This window comes from Rhinopithecus roxellana, chromosome 14, assembly GCF_007565055.1.
Source record: "Rhinopithecus roxellana isolate Shanxi Qingling chromosome 14, ASM756505v1, whole genome shotgun sequence".
NCBI classification, from domain to species: Eukaryota; Metazoa; Chordata; class Mammalia; order Primates; family Cercopithecidae; genus Rhinopithecus; species Rhinopithecus roxellana.
In genome coordinates this window covers 5,520,860-5,536,770 of record NC_044562.1, presented here as the reverse complement: position 1 = coordinate 5,536,770, position 15,911 = coordinate 5,520,860, and the positions used below count along the sequence as shown (strand labels likewise).

The 15,911-nt window shown below is 33.9% G+C and overlaps 1 protein-coding gene across 1 annotated transcript in view; it reads right to left on the bottom strand.

Annotated features, from left to right (window-relative positions):
- Window positions 1-15,911, bottom strand: part of LRP1B (LDL receptor related protein 1B) — a 2,016,348-nt gene that overhangs the window by 515,629 nt on the left and 1,484,808 nt on the right. Inside the window, exons 36-37 of the mRNA XM_030916410.1 lie at window positions 12,533-12,667; window positions 11,800-11,929 (exon numbers count right to left, since the gene is read on the bottom strand). Coding sequence (XP_030772270.1) covers window positions 11,800-11,929; window positions 12,533-12,667 — 265 coding nt within the window. The remainder of the gene's footprint in view (window positions 1-11,799; window positions 11,930-12,532; window positions 12,668-15,911) is intronic.

The window sequence follows — 15,911 nt, the reverse complement described above, 5'->3', positions numbered from 1 at the left end:
TATTCCATATAAAATAACTAACTGGCAGATGAAATGTATTGCTGCACTTAACTTTTTAAGGAAAAATATGCATTAAAATGGCAGGTAATGTTATACTGTGAAGGAGGCACTGTGAGACCAGGACAGACATATGCTAACTCATCTAATCTGATTCTTATCATCTATTTTTAACATACTCCAAATTTCACATAAATAAAGAAATGTGTATATTAAACATTTTACTTAATATTAATCTACTTGCAAATGCACTAATAAAAATATTATTTTGAGTGAATAGACCAAATAAACTATAAGTTGGTGCACAAATAAATGTATTTATTGCTATTAAAAGTAATGGCAAAAAGCAAAATTACTTGTGTACCAACCAATCTACTTAGCCCTAATTCTCACAGCTGTAGTAATTATGATTAGGAAGTAAATGATCCACAGTCCACATGGCCAAGAAGAGGGCAAGCCAAGAACCACACTCAGGCTTTACTAATCCAGGCCTAAATTGTCTTCCCTAGAATATGTTGTCTCACTAAATAAAAAGATAACACAGAAATATATAATGATATTATATCAAATGGTATTTTTCTTTAGCTATAAGATGTGTAACAAGAAATCTCCATATTTAAAACCACAAAACAGGCCTGACACAGTGGCTTATGCCTGTAATACTAACACTTTGGGAGGCCGAGGCAGGCGAATCACTTGAGGTCAGGAATTTGAGACTAGCCTGGCCAACATGGTGAAACCCCTTCTCTACTAAAAATACAAAAGTTAGCCTAGCATGGTAGCACGTGCCTGTAGTCCCAGCTACCTGGGAGGCTGAGGCAGGAGAATCACTAGAACCCAGGAGGCAGAGTCTGCAGTGAGCCAAGATCACACCATTGCACTCCAGCATGGGTAACAGAGTGAGACTCGAAGGAAGAAAGGAAGGAAGGAAGGAAGGAAGGAAGGAAGGAAGGAAGGAAGGAAGGAAGGAAGGAAGGAGGGAGGGAGGGAGGGAGGGAGGGAGGGAGGGAGGGAGGGAGGGAAGGAAGGGGAGAGAAAGAAAAGTAAAAGAAGAGAAGAGAAGAGAAGAGAAGAGAAGAGAAGAGAAGAGAAGAGAAAGGAAGGAAGGAAGGAAGGAAGGAAAGAAGGAAGGAAGGAAGGAAGGAAGGAAACACACAAAAAATAAATTATGAAAAAAGTCTTAGCATTGAGAAAGAAGTCTCTCTCCGTTTTTTTCCAAGTAATCCCTGTCTTTTAAATTTGTGATACTTTTATGCAAGAGGCTGAGATAAATGTAAAAAAAAATGTATAAAATTATTCTAAGTAAAACTATTTTTAATCCAGAATTTACATAATTTTTTTTTCTGTGAAAAACAGTAGTGATTAGATATACTTTCATTATATGTGAAGCCAAATCTTACTGTGTAGGAATCACTTTTAGAGTTAAATAATTTATCACCTGAATAAAAGTAAAAGGTTTTAAACCTATCAAAATTAAGCAAACATTTTATGTCAAGCAAATAATTTATTTGCTCCTGAAACTGAAATTGAAAGTAAAGAAATGAATAGAATTTGCACCTTGAGAATCTTTGGGGATTAGAAACCAAATGTAGAGAAAGAACCCTCTCTGAGCTCGTAAAACTGCATGAAGAGACCTGTAATTTAAGGTAACAATTTACATAGATGCACCTGAGATATCATTAATGAACAGAGATGCTTGGTATCTAAATGTGGTCTTCAGCAATAGGAAGAAATGAAAATATTTGTACCTGGTTTTTGAGACCCTACTGATATTAGCATTGAGTGACAAAATTACCATTGATTTTGAACCTATTTGAGTTCAAATTGTGCAGTTGTGAAATACGTGTTGACCACATGATGCAGCCAAGAAAAATTGATTTTAGAGTATCAACTGTGTACATGGAGCCCTACTAAAAATACTTTCTCAAATCCAGAAAATATTAAACTTGTCCAAATCAAATGCTATATTGTATAATTGAATTTTATGTAAATAATAAAGTAGTATTTGTTAAACTAAACTGAAAAGTTCTTTGTTTAAAAAAGTTTGCACTTGCAAATTTAAAAACATACAATTTTAAAAGGGACATTTAAATGTGGCTTTCAGAATTATAGAAATTTTATCAGAAACTGTCTTAATACAAATATCTGTATTGTCTTAACTAGACTCTAACAGTTTGGGGCAGGAAAACAGTGCAATGAACACATATCACTAGTGAATTTCCAACTAATCATTGACATTTGGATAAATAGGTAAAAAGATCACATTTGGTAGCACTGGAGTGCCCAAAGACCTAGTAAACTCTTAATGGACCCTGAAAGTTAATTGTATGTGTTTTCTGACAACTGTACAGACTGACATCAGAATTAGTTTAGATTCAGGTATACACTTTTCCAAAAATAAACTTTTTTTTTTCCTGTCACAAGCAGTTATATTCAAGCTGAAAAAATACACATTCAAATTATTATAAATGCCCATGAATAAATTTGAGATAGCTAACATTGGTGACAAAGCTCTGATTTTTATGTGAGAAGGGTAATGGGGTGACAGAAAGAAAATAGTAAATAAGTCTATTTTTTTAAGAGAAACATTATTAAATTTTATCCTTATACTCTACATATACGAGCAGTTGTGAAAAGCAAGCGTAGTTGGAATTAATCATTTTATCTGGATTTAAAATTATCTTCTTTGACTGCTAAACTGTTTCCCTGGAGCTCAAATTTGAGTTGCAATTTTTACAATAAATGTGCCGTTTCTTCCTACTTTTCTGCCTTCCCTAAGTGAGTATGATTTAGATCCTTTGTCACATATGATAAAGAAAACCTGAGATAACCAAAAAATGTTCATGCTGGCACAAAAATGAAGATCAGGTAATTCTCTTATGTCAGCAGTTGGCCTTGGTCAAGAAGAGAATCGAGAATGTCATTGTGTCCTCTCCTAGCGTGGGGGTCAACAGTGGGTTATCCTATCTGCAAAAAGTAAGAGAAACAAAAAAGAAAGCAAAATAAAAACCCTACAGACAAGCAATAGTAGCTAGCCTTTACATGAGCATAAGCTTTTAATTTGACAAAAGCTGCTTGTAATTTCCAACTTCTTAGCAGATGCACTAGAATCACTCAAAATTCATACAAACTGAATACTTTATAAATCAACATGTTCATAGCTACATCTTCAGATCATAAGTAAAATAAGATAATATTATAAAAGTTTGAACATATTTTATGAATAAATGGACATTTTTTATCCCCTGAGGAATGAAATGAAATGTAGAGTTTTCTCTTTTTCTCTGAGGCCTTAGTCACATTTTCTTTTTCTTATGTGCAGTTTTGTTTGAGAAAGTATTACAGGCCTATTCCAAATCATTTTTCAAGTCTTAACTGTGTTGCTATTGATTAAAGAATCCTGTAATATAAAAAGCACTCAGCCACAGGGAGCAGAATGCTGTGCTAAAAGGATGAAAATATAAAAGCAGTCTACCCTTGGACACTACTGCACTTTGCAAATTTTTTGTTATTGTTGGTTTTGTGGTTGCTTATCAAACTTATTCTTGCACTGCACTCATGCACTCATCAACAAATATTTAATTAGATATCTATTATGTGCTAGGAGCTGATGATACAAAATAAATTAGATTTAGATACCCTCATGAAGTTCACTGTTTAATGGCACAGGTAAATGGGTAAATTAGTGTCTGAGAAACATGCTGATTAGAAATACTTAACATTTGCTAGTCTCTTTAAGTCATAAACGTAGGGGCTTGAACAATGATAATGTTGAAGTGTTGTGGTGAGAAAAGTTGTCTTTCCTGTAAACAACTTCCAAAATAATTTTTTTTTTCTTTTAGGCCAAAATAAAGATATAGGCCATTTGAGTTGTTCTTTCTGTTTAAGCTTCAAAATTATTTAATTTATTTGTTAATTTGCCTCTTTCTTGGTCTGCTATTCCTAAGTTTACCTTTGAACCTTTCTTGATTCACTATATTGTGATTTTGAGTAATTATATAGGACAATTATTATGTGTATGAATAGCACACACTGGAGAAGTGGAAATTATTCACAAACAAAAAATATGCATATATATGTATATATACACACATATATAATATTTCAAAGCACATTAAACTTATACCGTGTTATAGTTAATTTTTCATTTTATATATGTATTTACACCCTGCTTCATTGCCCATCCTCTCACTTAAATACCTAACATATACATGTACATATAATATTAGCTTGTTCACATTTATAATTTTCTTGAAGAGTTCATGTTTATGCACTTTTGTATATTCAAATATATATTTGATATTTTCATATAACAATGAATTTACCAAATATTTAACATGTAGCTGCCCAGAGCTTATACTTCTAGAGCTCATGAGCTGACTTAGAATTATCAAAATATTACACAGAAGTTTTTAATTTGTTTCATGACTTGCAACCTATCTTACCCAGCATCATTCCTATGGTAAATCAAATTTATTCCATTTCCTTTATATATGTGTTCCCTTGCTTTAAGATGCAAAATATACTCTAAGAGATGGTATCAAACTACACTACACTGTTGTTATCTTAACAGGTGTTAAGCTGTCAACCAAGACCTTTTATATATTGTTGAGCATACTAAAAATTATATACATAATCAAAGACCATTTGAAAATATGTACTTATAGAACAGCGAGATCCTATGTCAATTTGAATCTTTGCTATGGAAAGAAAAACTTTTCAGTACATTATTTATAGTTACAGAAGTATAGAGCTAAATTAAGAGAGGCACCATATATCCTGGTGCTTAAAAGGAAATAAAACAAAATTACAGTATGTGTGTTTCAGTTAGAGATTACATACCATGGGAAGTTAACCAAAATTTTTAACATCATAATGGGTCTTCCTATACGTCTTTTTGTTGTTAGTATTAAATGACTTCTTAGCATGGAGAAAATTATTATATTTCAATTTTCACAAAGCAAGTAATACCAGAGGAGGAAGAGGAAGTGGAAGAGGAGGAGGAAGGGGAGGGGAAAGGAAGGGAGGAGGAGGAAGAAGAAGAACAGGAAAAGGAGGAGGAGGAGGAGGAGTCAATGAGAGATGAAAGAAACTGATTTTTTAAGCTAAACTAAACTCATACATGATTCCTATTTTGCATTTGGCTACATTTTAAAAGAGTTCAAGTCTCTATTGTTCAAAAACAGGATTCATGCCCACTTTTCAAGGCATGTTTTTATTTTGAATTCAGCTAATTCACTCCATTGTGGTTGGCATTTTCCCTTGGCAATACCATCTGCCATGTTTTAGCTTCAAACAGAATATTAAAATACTGTACTTTATTCCTACGATATAAATGTTGACACTTAAATGTCTATGTAATATTACCTGGAAATCAATGTTTGAATAATTTTACAAGACTTCATTTTTAAATATTTTATTTTCTCTCTAAATTCAAGTCAATAAACATATGGAAAAAGTATAGGGAGACATATATCTCTAATATTTCCAAGCAATAATAAATACTTCCTGGAAATAAGTTTAACACTTAAATGAGTATATCTAGTATTAACTATAAATATGGAAAAAATGTATCCATGTGACATAAGTAATATTTTAAAAATGCTTTTAACAAGAAGTAAAAGTATATGGGAAAATAATATTTAAATATTGCTACATATGTCAAAGATTTCTTGTTTTGTGGACTCACATGTAATTCTCGTTTTGAGGTCTCAAAATTAAGAAATCAAGAATATTTACTGAGATCCTCCTGCTGAGTCAGTGCTGAGCTGGTAGTTGCAATGGAGAGAAATTACAAAAATCTAACAATCATCTGGAGCAAAGAAACGAGAAGACTTGTTGACAGATGGAAATAGGTGATGAAAAAATACTAGAAAATCTAAAGTTTCAACCTCTTTTGTGATAACACAAAAAGAGATACCAATTTTTTTTTTTTTTTTTTTTTTTTTTTTTTTTTTTTTTTTTTTTTTTTTTTTTGAGATGGAGTCTCACTCTGTCGCCCAGGCTGGAGTGCAGTGGCCGGATCTCAGCTCACTGCAAGCTCTGCCTCCCGGGTTTACGCCATTCTCCTGCCTCAGCCTCCCGAGTAGCTGGGACTACAGGCGCCCGCCACCTCGCCCGGCTAGTTTTTTGTATTTTTTAGTAGAGACGGGGTTTCACCGTGTTAGCCAGGATGGTCTCGATCTCCTGACCTCGCGATCCACCCGTCTCGGCCTCCCAAAGTGCTGGGATTACAGGCTTGAGCCACCGCGCCCGGCCAAGAAATACCATTTTTAAGAAAAGAAGGCAGTAGATGAGAGGTAGGAGGACATGTTAAGTTTCAGTGACAGATATTCAAATAAATAACTGTAAAGGATATCAGAAATATAAATAAAGGGGTGAAGATATTTTATTGCTATTTTGCATGTATTTATTATATTTTTACATTTCACTATATAAGAATGATTTACATTTTAAAAACATGGGATTAGATGGGTTTAAAAGATAAATATAATAACAGAGAGAATGGCACACAAAGCCTTAAATGAGAAGAAAGATAATAAAATATAATGCTCACAGGAGCTATGTAGAGCGGCCTCAGAGAAAACCAGAAAACACAGGGTCAGAGAAGGCTAAAGAAAAATAGGGGTTCTTGGATAGACTATCAATGTAGAAAACTGTCCTGGATTTGGCTGCAAATAAATTTACAAATTCCTGTAAAACAACAGAAGCTGAAACCCATTTTAGGAGTTAAACGATGAGACAATGGATATAGATCATGATTCTGAGAAGTTGAGAAGAAAACATGTGGAAAGTAATAACATTAGTAATGTGTTATCTAATGAGAGTGACCTGAGTCTATCTGAAAGCAAAACGGAAAGGCTTCATTGAAAGGAACAAGTTAAGGATGATAAAATAGAAGAGAATGGTTTTTGCATGAAATGCCTGAGGAGACATTTGTATCCAGAATAGAAGTAGAGAAGTCATTTTAAGGAAGAAAGAAACCTTTCTCTGAGGTTATACTCACTTAAACATTTACAGCAAGAATTCACATATTCTGTTTTCCCTGACTGCATTATCATCTCACAATTACACACCATTTATTTATTGCTTTACCACTGGCTGGCAGCTTTTTCATCTTCTCCTTCCACTGCTGACATTCTATGGAACTTAATGACGTGCGAACACCCAAGCTCATAGTACCTCGTCTCTATTGCTCCAGGGACCTCTCTAGCATCATCTTCACTTAATGTATAGAGCTGTGTGGGTCACTCATACCAGCTGGACCTTATCTCTCTACTCCTACCCTGGTCTACTCTTGACTTCCCACTATTCCACCACGAGCTTGCAGGCCTCACCACCTGATTGGTAACTCAAAGTTAACTCACTACAACTGCCAACTTTGATCTATAACCTTTTGGTCCTTTTGGTACATATTTTCTTTTTCTTTTCTTTACTACCTGTACATTGGCAAGCATTATTATTCAATGTTATATAAAATTCCTGGTTAGATTCTAGAAATACATCCCAGCTAGTCTCATGTTGCTTGAAAATTCTTTGATTCATTATTGTGGGAAATACTGACTACAATAGCTTTGGCAAAACTTAACCTATTCACTTAAAGCTGATAACCTTAGAAATATAGACTATCTGCTGTGACTTTCTTCAATTTCATCAATTTAATCTCTAAAATACATTTGATCTCCACATTCTATCTCTTCTTTCACTCCATCTCTGAAGGGGAAAAGAACTAGCACCCACCTCATTTAATCCTCCCAATTAACAAAAAGGGATACAGGCATTTGAGACCAAGAAATTTAGAAATACCTCAAAGGCAAAGGTAAAAATAATAAATGTCTAAGTGGGGACTCCAAACTGTAGTGGACACCATCAGTGCTCCATATAAACAACCTCAGATGCTGTTTACCATTTCTGAGCTCTCAAATGACCTTTGTCCCTAACAGCTCACACAGACAACTTTCTTTGGAGGATTATCCTTGGGCCACTTGAATCTTTTCTCCCACAAGTACTGACAGGCAGAAATGTTGAGAGCATCTGTTTTCCCAGAGTGGCCCTTATCCACTGGCTGACTACTTGGGAGTCTGAATACCAAGTTCCATCACTGTGAGGTAAAGTTTAGACTCTAGAGTCCCTCTAGGAATCAGTCTGAGGCCAAGATTATGTTCAAAATTAAATATTTGCTTAATCTCTTTCTTCCCCTTTTCAACTGACTACGCTTCTTTCAGGTCCTGAGTTGACTTCCCATTCTAGAATCTCTTTCTGGGATACCCAATGTAAGATACAAATCTTGCCTCCCTGCTTTCTGTCTTGATTCCTCCTGCTCTGCCCTATTGTTTCTTCCTTGTCAAGGCTCCTCCTATGCTCCCTGGAATTTGTCTCCCCTTTACAATCATTTCCATCCTCTTTCTTCCAACTAGTTTATTTCCCCTTTGCCTATGAATGTGTGCAATATCCCCATATTAGGAAAAACCTTATACCCTACAATCTCCTCAACGTATCTTCTATTTCTTCTCTTTCCCTTCATCACCCAGTTTCCATCAGTTTATTCTGTATCTGCTAGCTCCACTTTCTAATTATTCTTTTATCTACTCTTTATATTTGGCTTCTATCTTTACTCATAATCTGAAGCTGATAAAGATAGGCAATACCATCCTCATTACATGTTCTGTTCTCTGCTTTTTCTCTCTCCTGACCTCTTTATTGCTGGCACACTGTTCCTTAAACTCTCTTCCCTTGACTTTTACAGTTCAGTAATTTCCAAAGACTCAAAATGGCTGTTCTTGTTTGTTTGTTGTTCTTTTTCTCTCTCTCCTAATCATTTTATCCCCTATCTGTAAGCATTCTTCATTTTTGTTACTAAACTTCTTTTTCGGGCACTCTTTCTTGGATAACCTCATATGCTATCACAGTTTATTACAGAGCCTGAACTCTGTTGGAATAAGTAAGAAATGACTTTATATTTATCCAACTACTGATTCCATGTGTGCTCTACTGAGTATTTCCTCTCCAAACTTTGCTGTCTCAGAAAGATCCCATAACGTCCCAGCCAATTACCATTAAGTGAACAGTATCATGCAGTTAAGATTAATTTTAGAGCACATTCTCTTCCCTCTCTCCAAATTTGATCTGACTCCCTTTGGCATTGGGATTTGCAGTGAAAAAGTATAGAATTTTTTTTTCATTTACTGCTATTTTCTCTTTATTTTAGCCTCCCTCTTACATATTTGTCTCTTAGCTCTCTTCATTACTTGGCTTGAGGGCAGGAAAAGAACCCTTTTGTCTAATCCACAGGGATGATAAATTACCATTCTTAAGGATTCTTTGCGTTAAAGAATGTTACAACTTCAATAGACTCTCATCACACCTCTGATCTTAGCTTCTATGTTTTGTTTGAGACCAAGGGAAGGTTGAGGTAAGAGGGTCCAGGACTGGTTTGGAGTTCACTTGGTAAACTGGAGAAGGCATGACCCCGACATTTTTTTAAAAATATATAGGGAGTCCTACCAACTATTGTATGGACCCAAGTTTTCTTCCAGCCACATCACCTACTCTTCCCTATGTGTAACTCATGTACCTATACTCTTGGTGATGGTGTCACTACCAAATATTTAATTATTCTATTTCTTCTTCATGCAATATATACCTATCCCACCTCAGAAACCTCCTTTTCCTTTCAACCTCCTCCATAAAACTTCTACTAGTCACTATTATTGCTGCTACCACCCTCATTTTTACTACCTGCTCTAATTATATGCTATCATTTTTGCATTAAACGCAAGATAATTTTATAGTGATCTTATGAAACTTATTACTTCAACATGACATTTGGATATGAGCTTTAAATTTGAGTTTGATCAATTAGTCTTTTATTGTGCCTGAAAATAAGTCTTTACAAAGTGACGCTATTCCTGTAACTGAAATGTGTACTTGTTTAAATTTTCAGTTTAAACAGAAAACTCACTGTGAATAGAGGCAGCATCTTATTCACGCCAGCACACTTCACAGTGTCTGCAAGTGTCTTTCATATGTACTAGTATGTTGTCAAGATGTATTGAACTGAAGGCTGAGGATGACATGGATGGATGCTGACATGTCCTGGCACACAGTGCCTAGCACTCAATAAATGTTCATTGAATAAATTGATAAAAACTAGAGTATATGAAGATTCTTTTGCCTAATGCTCTCAATCAAGCTAGAGACAAGTAGGTATAGTCATATGCTAAGATGGATGTGGAGAGATAAGAGGTACTTAAGAAAAAGAAGCTCTGGAATATCAACTTAAGGGTCTACAATGGGTTTGAATAAAAATGAAAGGAAATCCACAGATTGACATGTAGCAGCAAGAGGCTTGTTAAATTGAGCTGTATGAATCTATAATAGGGCAGACACAAGGGGTTCTATACAATATAAATCGACTTATTGCAACTATGAAGCAAAGAAATTCTTTATTAGAAACAAACTAAACATCCATTTCCAGTGTATCTATGGGATTGCATAGCTTTCAAACTATATTCCTTCTTGCCTTAGAATAATGATTCACAGTCAAGCAATTGGTCAAATTTTATCTTTTAAGGCTATAATAATTTATTACAGCCAGGCACAGTGGCTCATGCCTGTAATCCCAACACTGTGATTGCACCACTGCACTCCAGCCTAGGCAATAGAATGCCAGTCTGTCTCAAAAACAGACAAACAAAAACACATATAGCTACCAGGTAAATGAATAAATATTAGTACAAATAATGTATAAAATAAAAATACTAGGTGCTATGGGTCCATACAACAATCTAAACTATTTTCAAAGCCAAGTAAGGTCAAATAAAATTTAACAACATAAAAACAGAAGAAGAGCATTGCAGGTAAAAGGGAGAGGTTGGCAAAGGCTGGAAGTGGAATAGAATAAGAAATATTTTAAAAATTAAGAGAAGACAAACAGAGATTGAGAAAGGAAAAAGACAGTAACAGGAGTTTCAGGCTCAAAATTATTAGAGTCTGATTAAGAAGGATCATAACAGAGGCTTTGGACTTTACACATAAAGCAATAAAAATTCATTGAAAGACTTTAAATAAGCAGATGTATATTTTTAAAAAAATCACTCTAGGCTTTGGTGAGTTTAGGAGATAGACTGCAATGTTATTGAGTATATAAGATAATATCAAATTTAATTAGGGTAAAGATAAAGATAGAGAATGGTGCATTGATAATAGACTTATTTAGAAGAAAAACCAAGCCTAACTTGGTGGCAGATTAAATTTATTTCAGTTTTATATATGTACAGTTTTATATATGTACATTTCATCCAAATGAAAATGTCAAAACAAATAGTTATACTTATTTAGAACTCAAAACAAAAAAAAGAAGAAGAAGAAAAAAGGAGAAGAAAAAAATGTTTGAGATGAACATGTTTGACAACCATAGACATATAAATAAACATGGAAATTTTAGAAATATTGGAGAGCAAGGAGGGCTAGCAAATGGCTATTTTACTCATTCAATACATAATTGAATACCTAATTATGTAAACAATTCTAGGGAAGAGCTTTAAATTGAGAATCTAGAATCATGTTGGTGCCTTTATTTGGATTTACACACACATAAAAGAAATCTGTAATAAATGTGACTTCATCAAATATGCACTAAATTATATGAACAAAGTGAATATAAACATTTTTTTCCGCTTAGGTAAGATATTCTTGATTTTATCTCAGACATAACAGCTAGAAGTAATTAATTTTTTTTTTTCAGCAAAATTTAGGAAACTCACTTAAAACTTGGAAGATATATGTAAATCTTAAAATTACCCTTTCTCTGGGTGCACAGCTATAGATCTTGGTTGATCCAGGCCTTGGGAAATAATTACATAACGGAAAGAACCATTGAGTCTTGCAACTTCAATTAAGTTGAAACCATGATCTGTCCAATATATGTTACCTAGGAGAAATAATAGAGGTGTTTATAATAGAGTTTTGAGAAAAAAAAATGTACTTGTTATGACTAAAATTAAATTTCTGAGCATTCACATAACTACTAAAAAACTGTTTACTTCCTACATTCTTTTTTAAAAGTGTTTCCTAAGCAGAAAGCTGTAAATAAACTAATATGCAAATACTTTCAAACGTAATCTCACACATCTCTGGTTTAAACCATATAATGATATATTTACATGGTAAAAAGAAGTTGAAACTTCTCCTACCTAAGGAAAAGACCTATTTTAACTTTCTACTGACTTCAAGCAAAAGAGAACTTCTAACACTTTTGTTTACCTGCCTATGGAGCTCTCAGGAGATTTGGGCAAAGTTAACACTACACAATCTACTTCTACATAAAAACCCTCATCCAAAGGCTCAAAAGCATTAGAAGGAGCGAAGCCAAAAGCAAAGGAAACTATTTACCCCTGTGGCTGGAAGTACAAAAAAAAAAAAAAGAAAAAAAGAAAAAAACACTGTTACGAGTTAGAAAAGATTTTTTATGAAGCAGTTTGAGCCCCTAACAAAATAGGTGTGAAACAAAAAGATAAAAAGCCATGGATTATACCAGCAATCCAGTCAATAGCTATCCCTTCCACTCTTCCCAAGCCATTGGTAATGATATCTTCTTTCCAAGTCTGATCTCTTTTAGCGCGGCTAATTTTATTGAAGCCCATGTCTGTCCAGTAGATGGTATCATTTTCTATGGATAAGACACAGAAAAAAAAATATATACACACACTAGAAAAGGTATCAATGCAGGTGTTAGGATCATATTGTAACTGTATCTTTTAGGATATCATCCTGGGTATGCTAGATTTTAAGTATTCTTCAGAATAATTTACTAATACAAATAGTTTAAAAAAAAGCATGAAAACATGAAAGAACCTATATTTCAGTCAAATGATTTTTGAAGTATTTTTTGAAAATTATGGAAATAATCTATTGCATTGTTTATTGGTTTTTATTAATTTCTCTACTTATCTTAACTCAATGAATCCTTATCCTGCATGAATTTGCAACTTTGATTCCAAATCACGTTATTTTGGACCACAATTTTTCTCTTCATGCTATACTTGTGTCTGAATCTTCTTTTAAAAATAATACTACTAGGGATAATCAACTCCACAAAACTTCAAAGTAGAGAGAGGACAGAAAGAAACATACAAGCATTTCAATTATATCAAGAGTGTTTTAAGCATAAGGCTACTCAGAATGCACAAAGTATTTAAAATGCCTTACAATCCAATTATTCCTTCTAAGGTATGAGTTTCTCAAATGTCAACTACAAGACCCTTACATTATTTTTCAAACTCTCTTTGTCCAGATGGGCTTAAGAATACTTGAAGAATTGTTCTACATGATCACAGAGTCTTTAAATAAGAGTACTTTTTGAATACTTGAATGAAAAATGTGTCTAAAGACTATAAATGAAATATATGTGCATGCATATGCATAAAAGGTGGTAATTATAGACCAATGATTTTAAACACAGCCACCAGAAAGACACTGGGGACAAATCATTAAATAATAAATTTGCCAGCAACTAAGTAAGTTTTTGTGTTGCGACCTACATGGCCATTTGAAGAACAAATCCTTTAAGACCAATAAAATTTCCCTCTGGCACACTGACAGACTATGGAAATAAAGAAAATGTAATTAGTATAATAAAGCCATTTATCAGCAAGCTTTGAGGCTCTGTTTCAAATGAAATATAGTCTACTTTTACCAGTTCAGGAAAAGAGTGCAAATAGTCCTTGTTCTCAACAATGGTTAAGTCAGACACATCAGAGATACCCTATCCAAATATATGTCTGGGAAGCAAGGATTTGTTTGATTTTCTCGTTTTGCAAAAGCATCAATTAACATTTTTTTTCATTATTGAACCAGGGAATCAATCAACAGAAATAAGTCTTATTTTTGCATAAATACTAAGCATTGCATGTTGAGTCTAATCTTCTTCCCTAAACATTAGACCCGTATGTCCAACTGTCTCCTTTGTTTCTCTGCTTGTTTGTAGATAAGGAATTCTTGATGTACAATGGACAAATTCTGAATGAAACATGCTTCTCTTGAAGTCTTCAACCAGATAACTCCCCTTTCCATGGTGGTGTGATAGTTGGCACCTCCATCCTCTGTTTCTTAGACTAAAAACATCAGGATTGTCCTGATTATGTTTGCACATATACCACTTCCAATCAATCACCAGATACTCTCACATTTAATCCGTTACCAAGTATTTTTGTTCACTTTTTCCTTCTTTCAAAACATATCCATTATCCAACCACCTCACACCATCTACTACTTATGTTGTAACCAAACCAATAACCACTATCACCCGAAGTCTTGCAACAGCCTTTTAATTGATTGCCTAGCTACCACTTTTGCTCCTGTACTTCCCTTTCCATATGAGTCTTGCTTTGCCATTTAGAAAAGTATAGCTACAGATATACTTTTAAAATATAAATAAGTTAGAATGGAGACATTTCCACAAAAAAAAAAAAAATGTAAATAAGAATTTCTCTCCGCTGTTTCACACCAAACTCTCTAGTCACTTCCCATCTCATTCAAGGTAAAATTAAGGTTCCTTCTCAAGAGTTTCATGATCTATCAACTCCCTCCAACCCTCCCTCACCTGATTTCCTTCCACTCTTGCCCTCACTTACCCATCTCTAGTAACAGATCTTCCTGTTCCTAAAAGAAAATATTCTTCAGTACAAGAGTCTTCATATAATATCTTTTTTTGTCTTGAATGTTTTCCCCCAAGATATCTCAGCTGTCTTAGCTCAAATATCCCCTGCTTATTGAAACTTTCTTGAGTATTCTATAAAAATTATTCTTTTACCATGCTCTATTCCCTCTTACCAAAACATATTTTCCTCCATAACACTTATCATTATCAAATACATTATATATTTGTTGGTTGGTTTGTTGAGTTTCTCTTTTGTCTCACAGAATGTAATTTCTTTGAGGGCTGGGACTTTATTTCATTTGCTGCTTTATGGCTGGTTATCTGGAATACTTTCTGGCACATAATAAGCTCAACGTAAGCATTTAGTGAGTAATAAGGTAATGTGATATGCTGAATAAAGACTGGTTGGGAGGCAGATACAAAGAAAACACATCTCTTGCCATAAAAATGCTTATTAGCTCATTAAGGAACAGAAGGTATGGACATGAAGAAATGGCTAACAACCAGAAATAGTGTAAGATGAGGAGCATGTGCAAGTATTTTTGCAGGAATTCAAAGAAGAAAATCAGAACAATCTTTGCAATAAAAAAAAAAAGGCACCTCTTCATTTCATATTATTTTCTAATAGCTTTGTCAGTGCTGCAAAATTTTAATCAATATTAAATAAAAAATTTAATCATTATATGATAAAGCATTCCTTTCCATATACACCATGACATCTTGAACATATCTTTGTCACATTGAACTGAAATTGCATTTTTTGCATTTCTTCCTAGAACTAGACCATTAAATATTTCTTGGATAAGGACTGCATCTGACCCAACTTTTCTCAATATGGTCACATATACTATAGACACTTTGTAATACTGAGGCTATCTCTAAATGGTAAAGACCATGAGATCACAGCACTGGAAAACTAATACATTTTCTTGTATTCTTTCTGTTAGGTACATTTGGGAAATTGATGAGTAAATTAATCATGTGATGATGCATTAAGGAGAACCAAGAATATAGAAGAATTAAACCACACAGTGGTGCCCAAATCCCTTTTCCTCATCAATTTTTTCACATATATGTTGTATACCCACAAAAACACACATTAGATCAAATGTTTGCTAAGATTGGAAAACATGTTTTCTAACATCTCAGAACATCTGCAAAATAAGCACAAATTAGGTAAAGAATGATTTAATTAGGAAAAGAATCAAGTTGAAAGAGGATAACATTTTACAACAAACTGCAAAGATACAAAAAG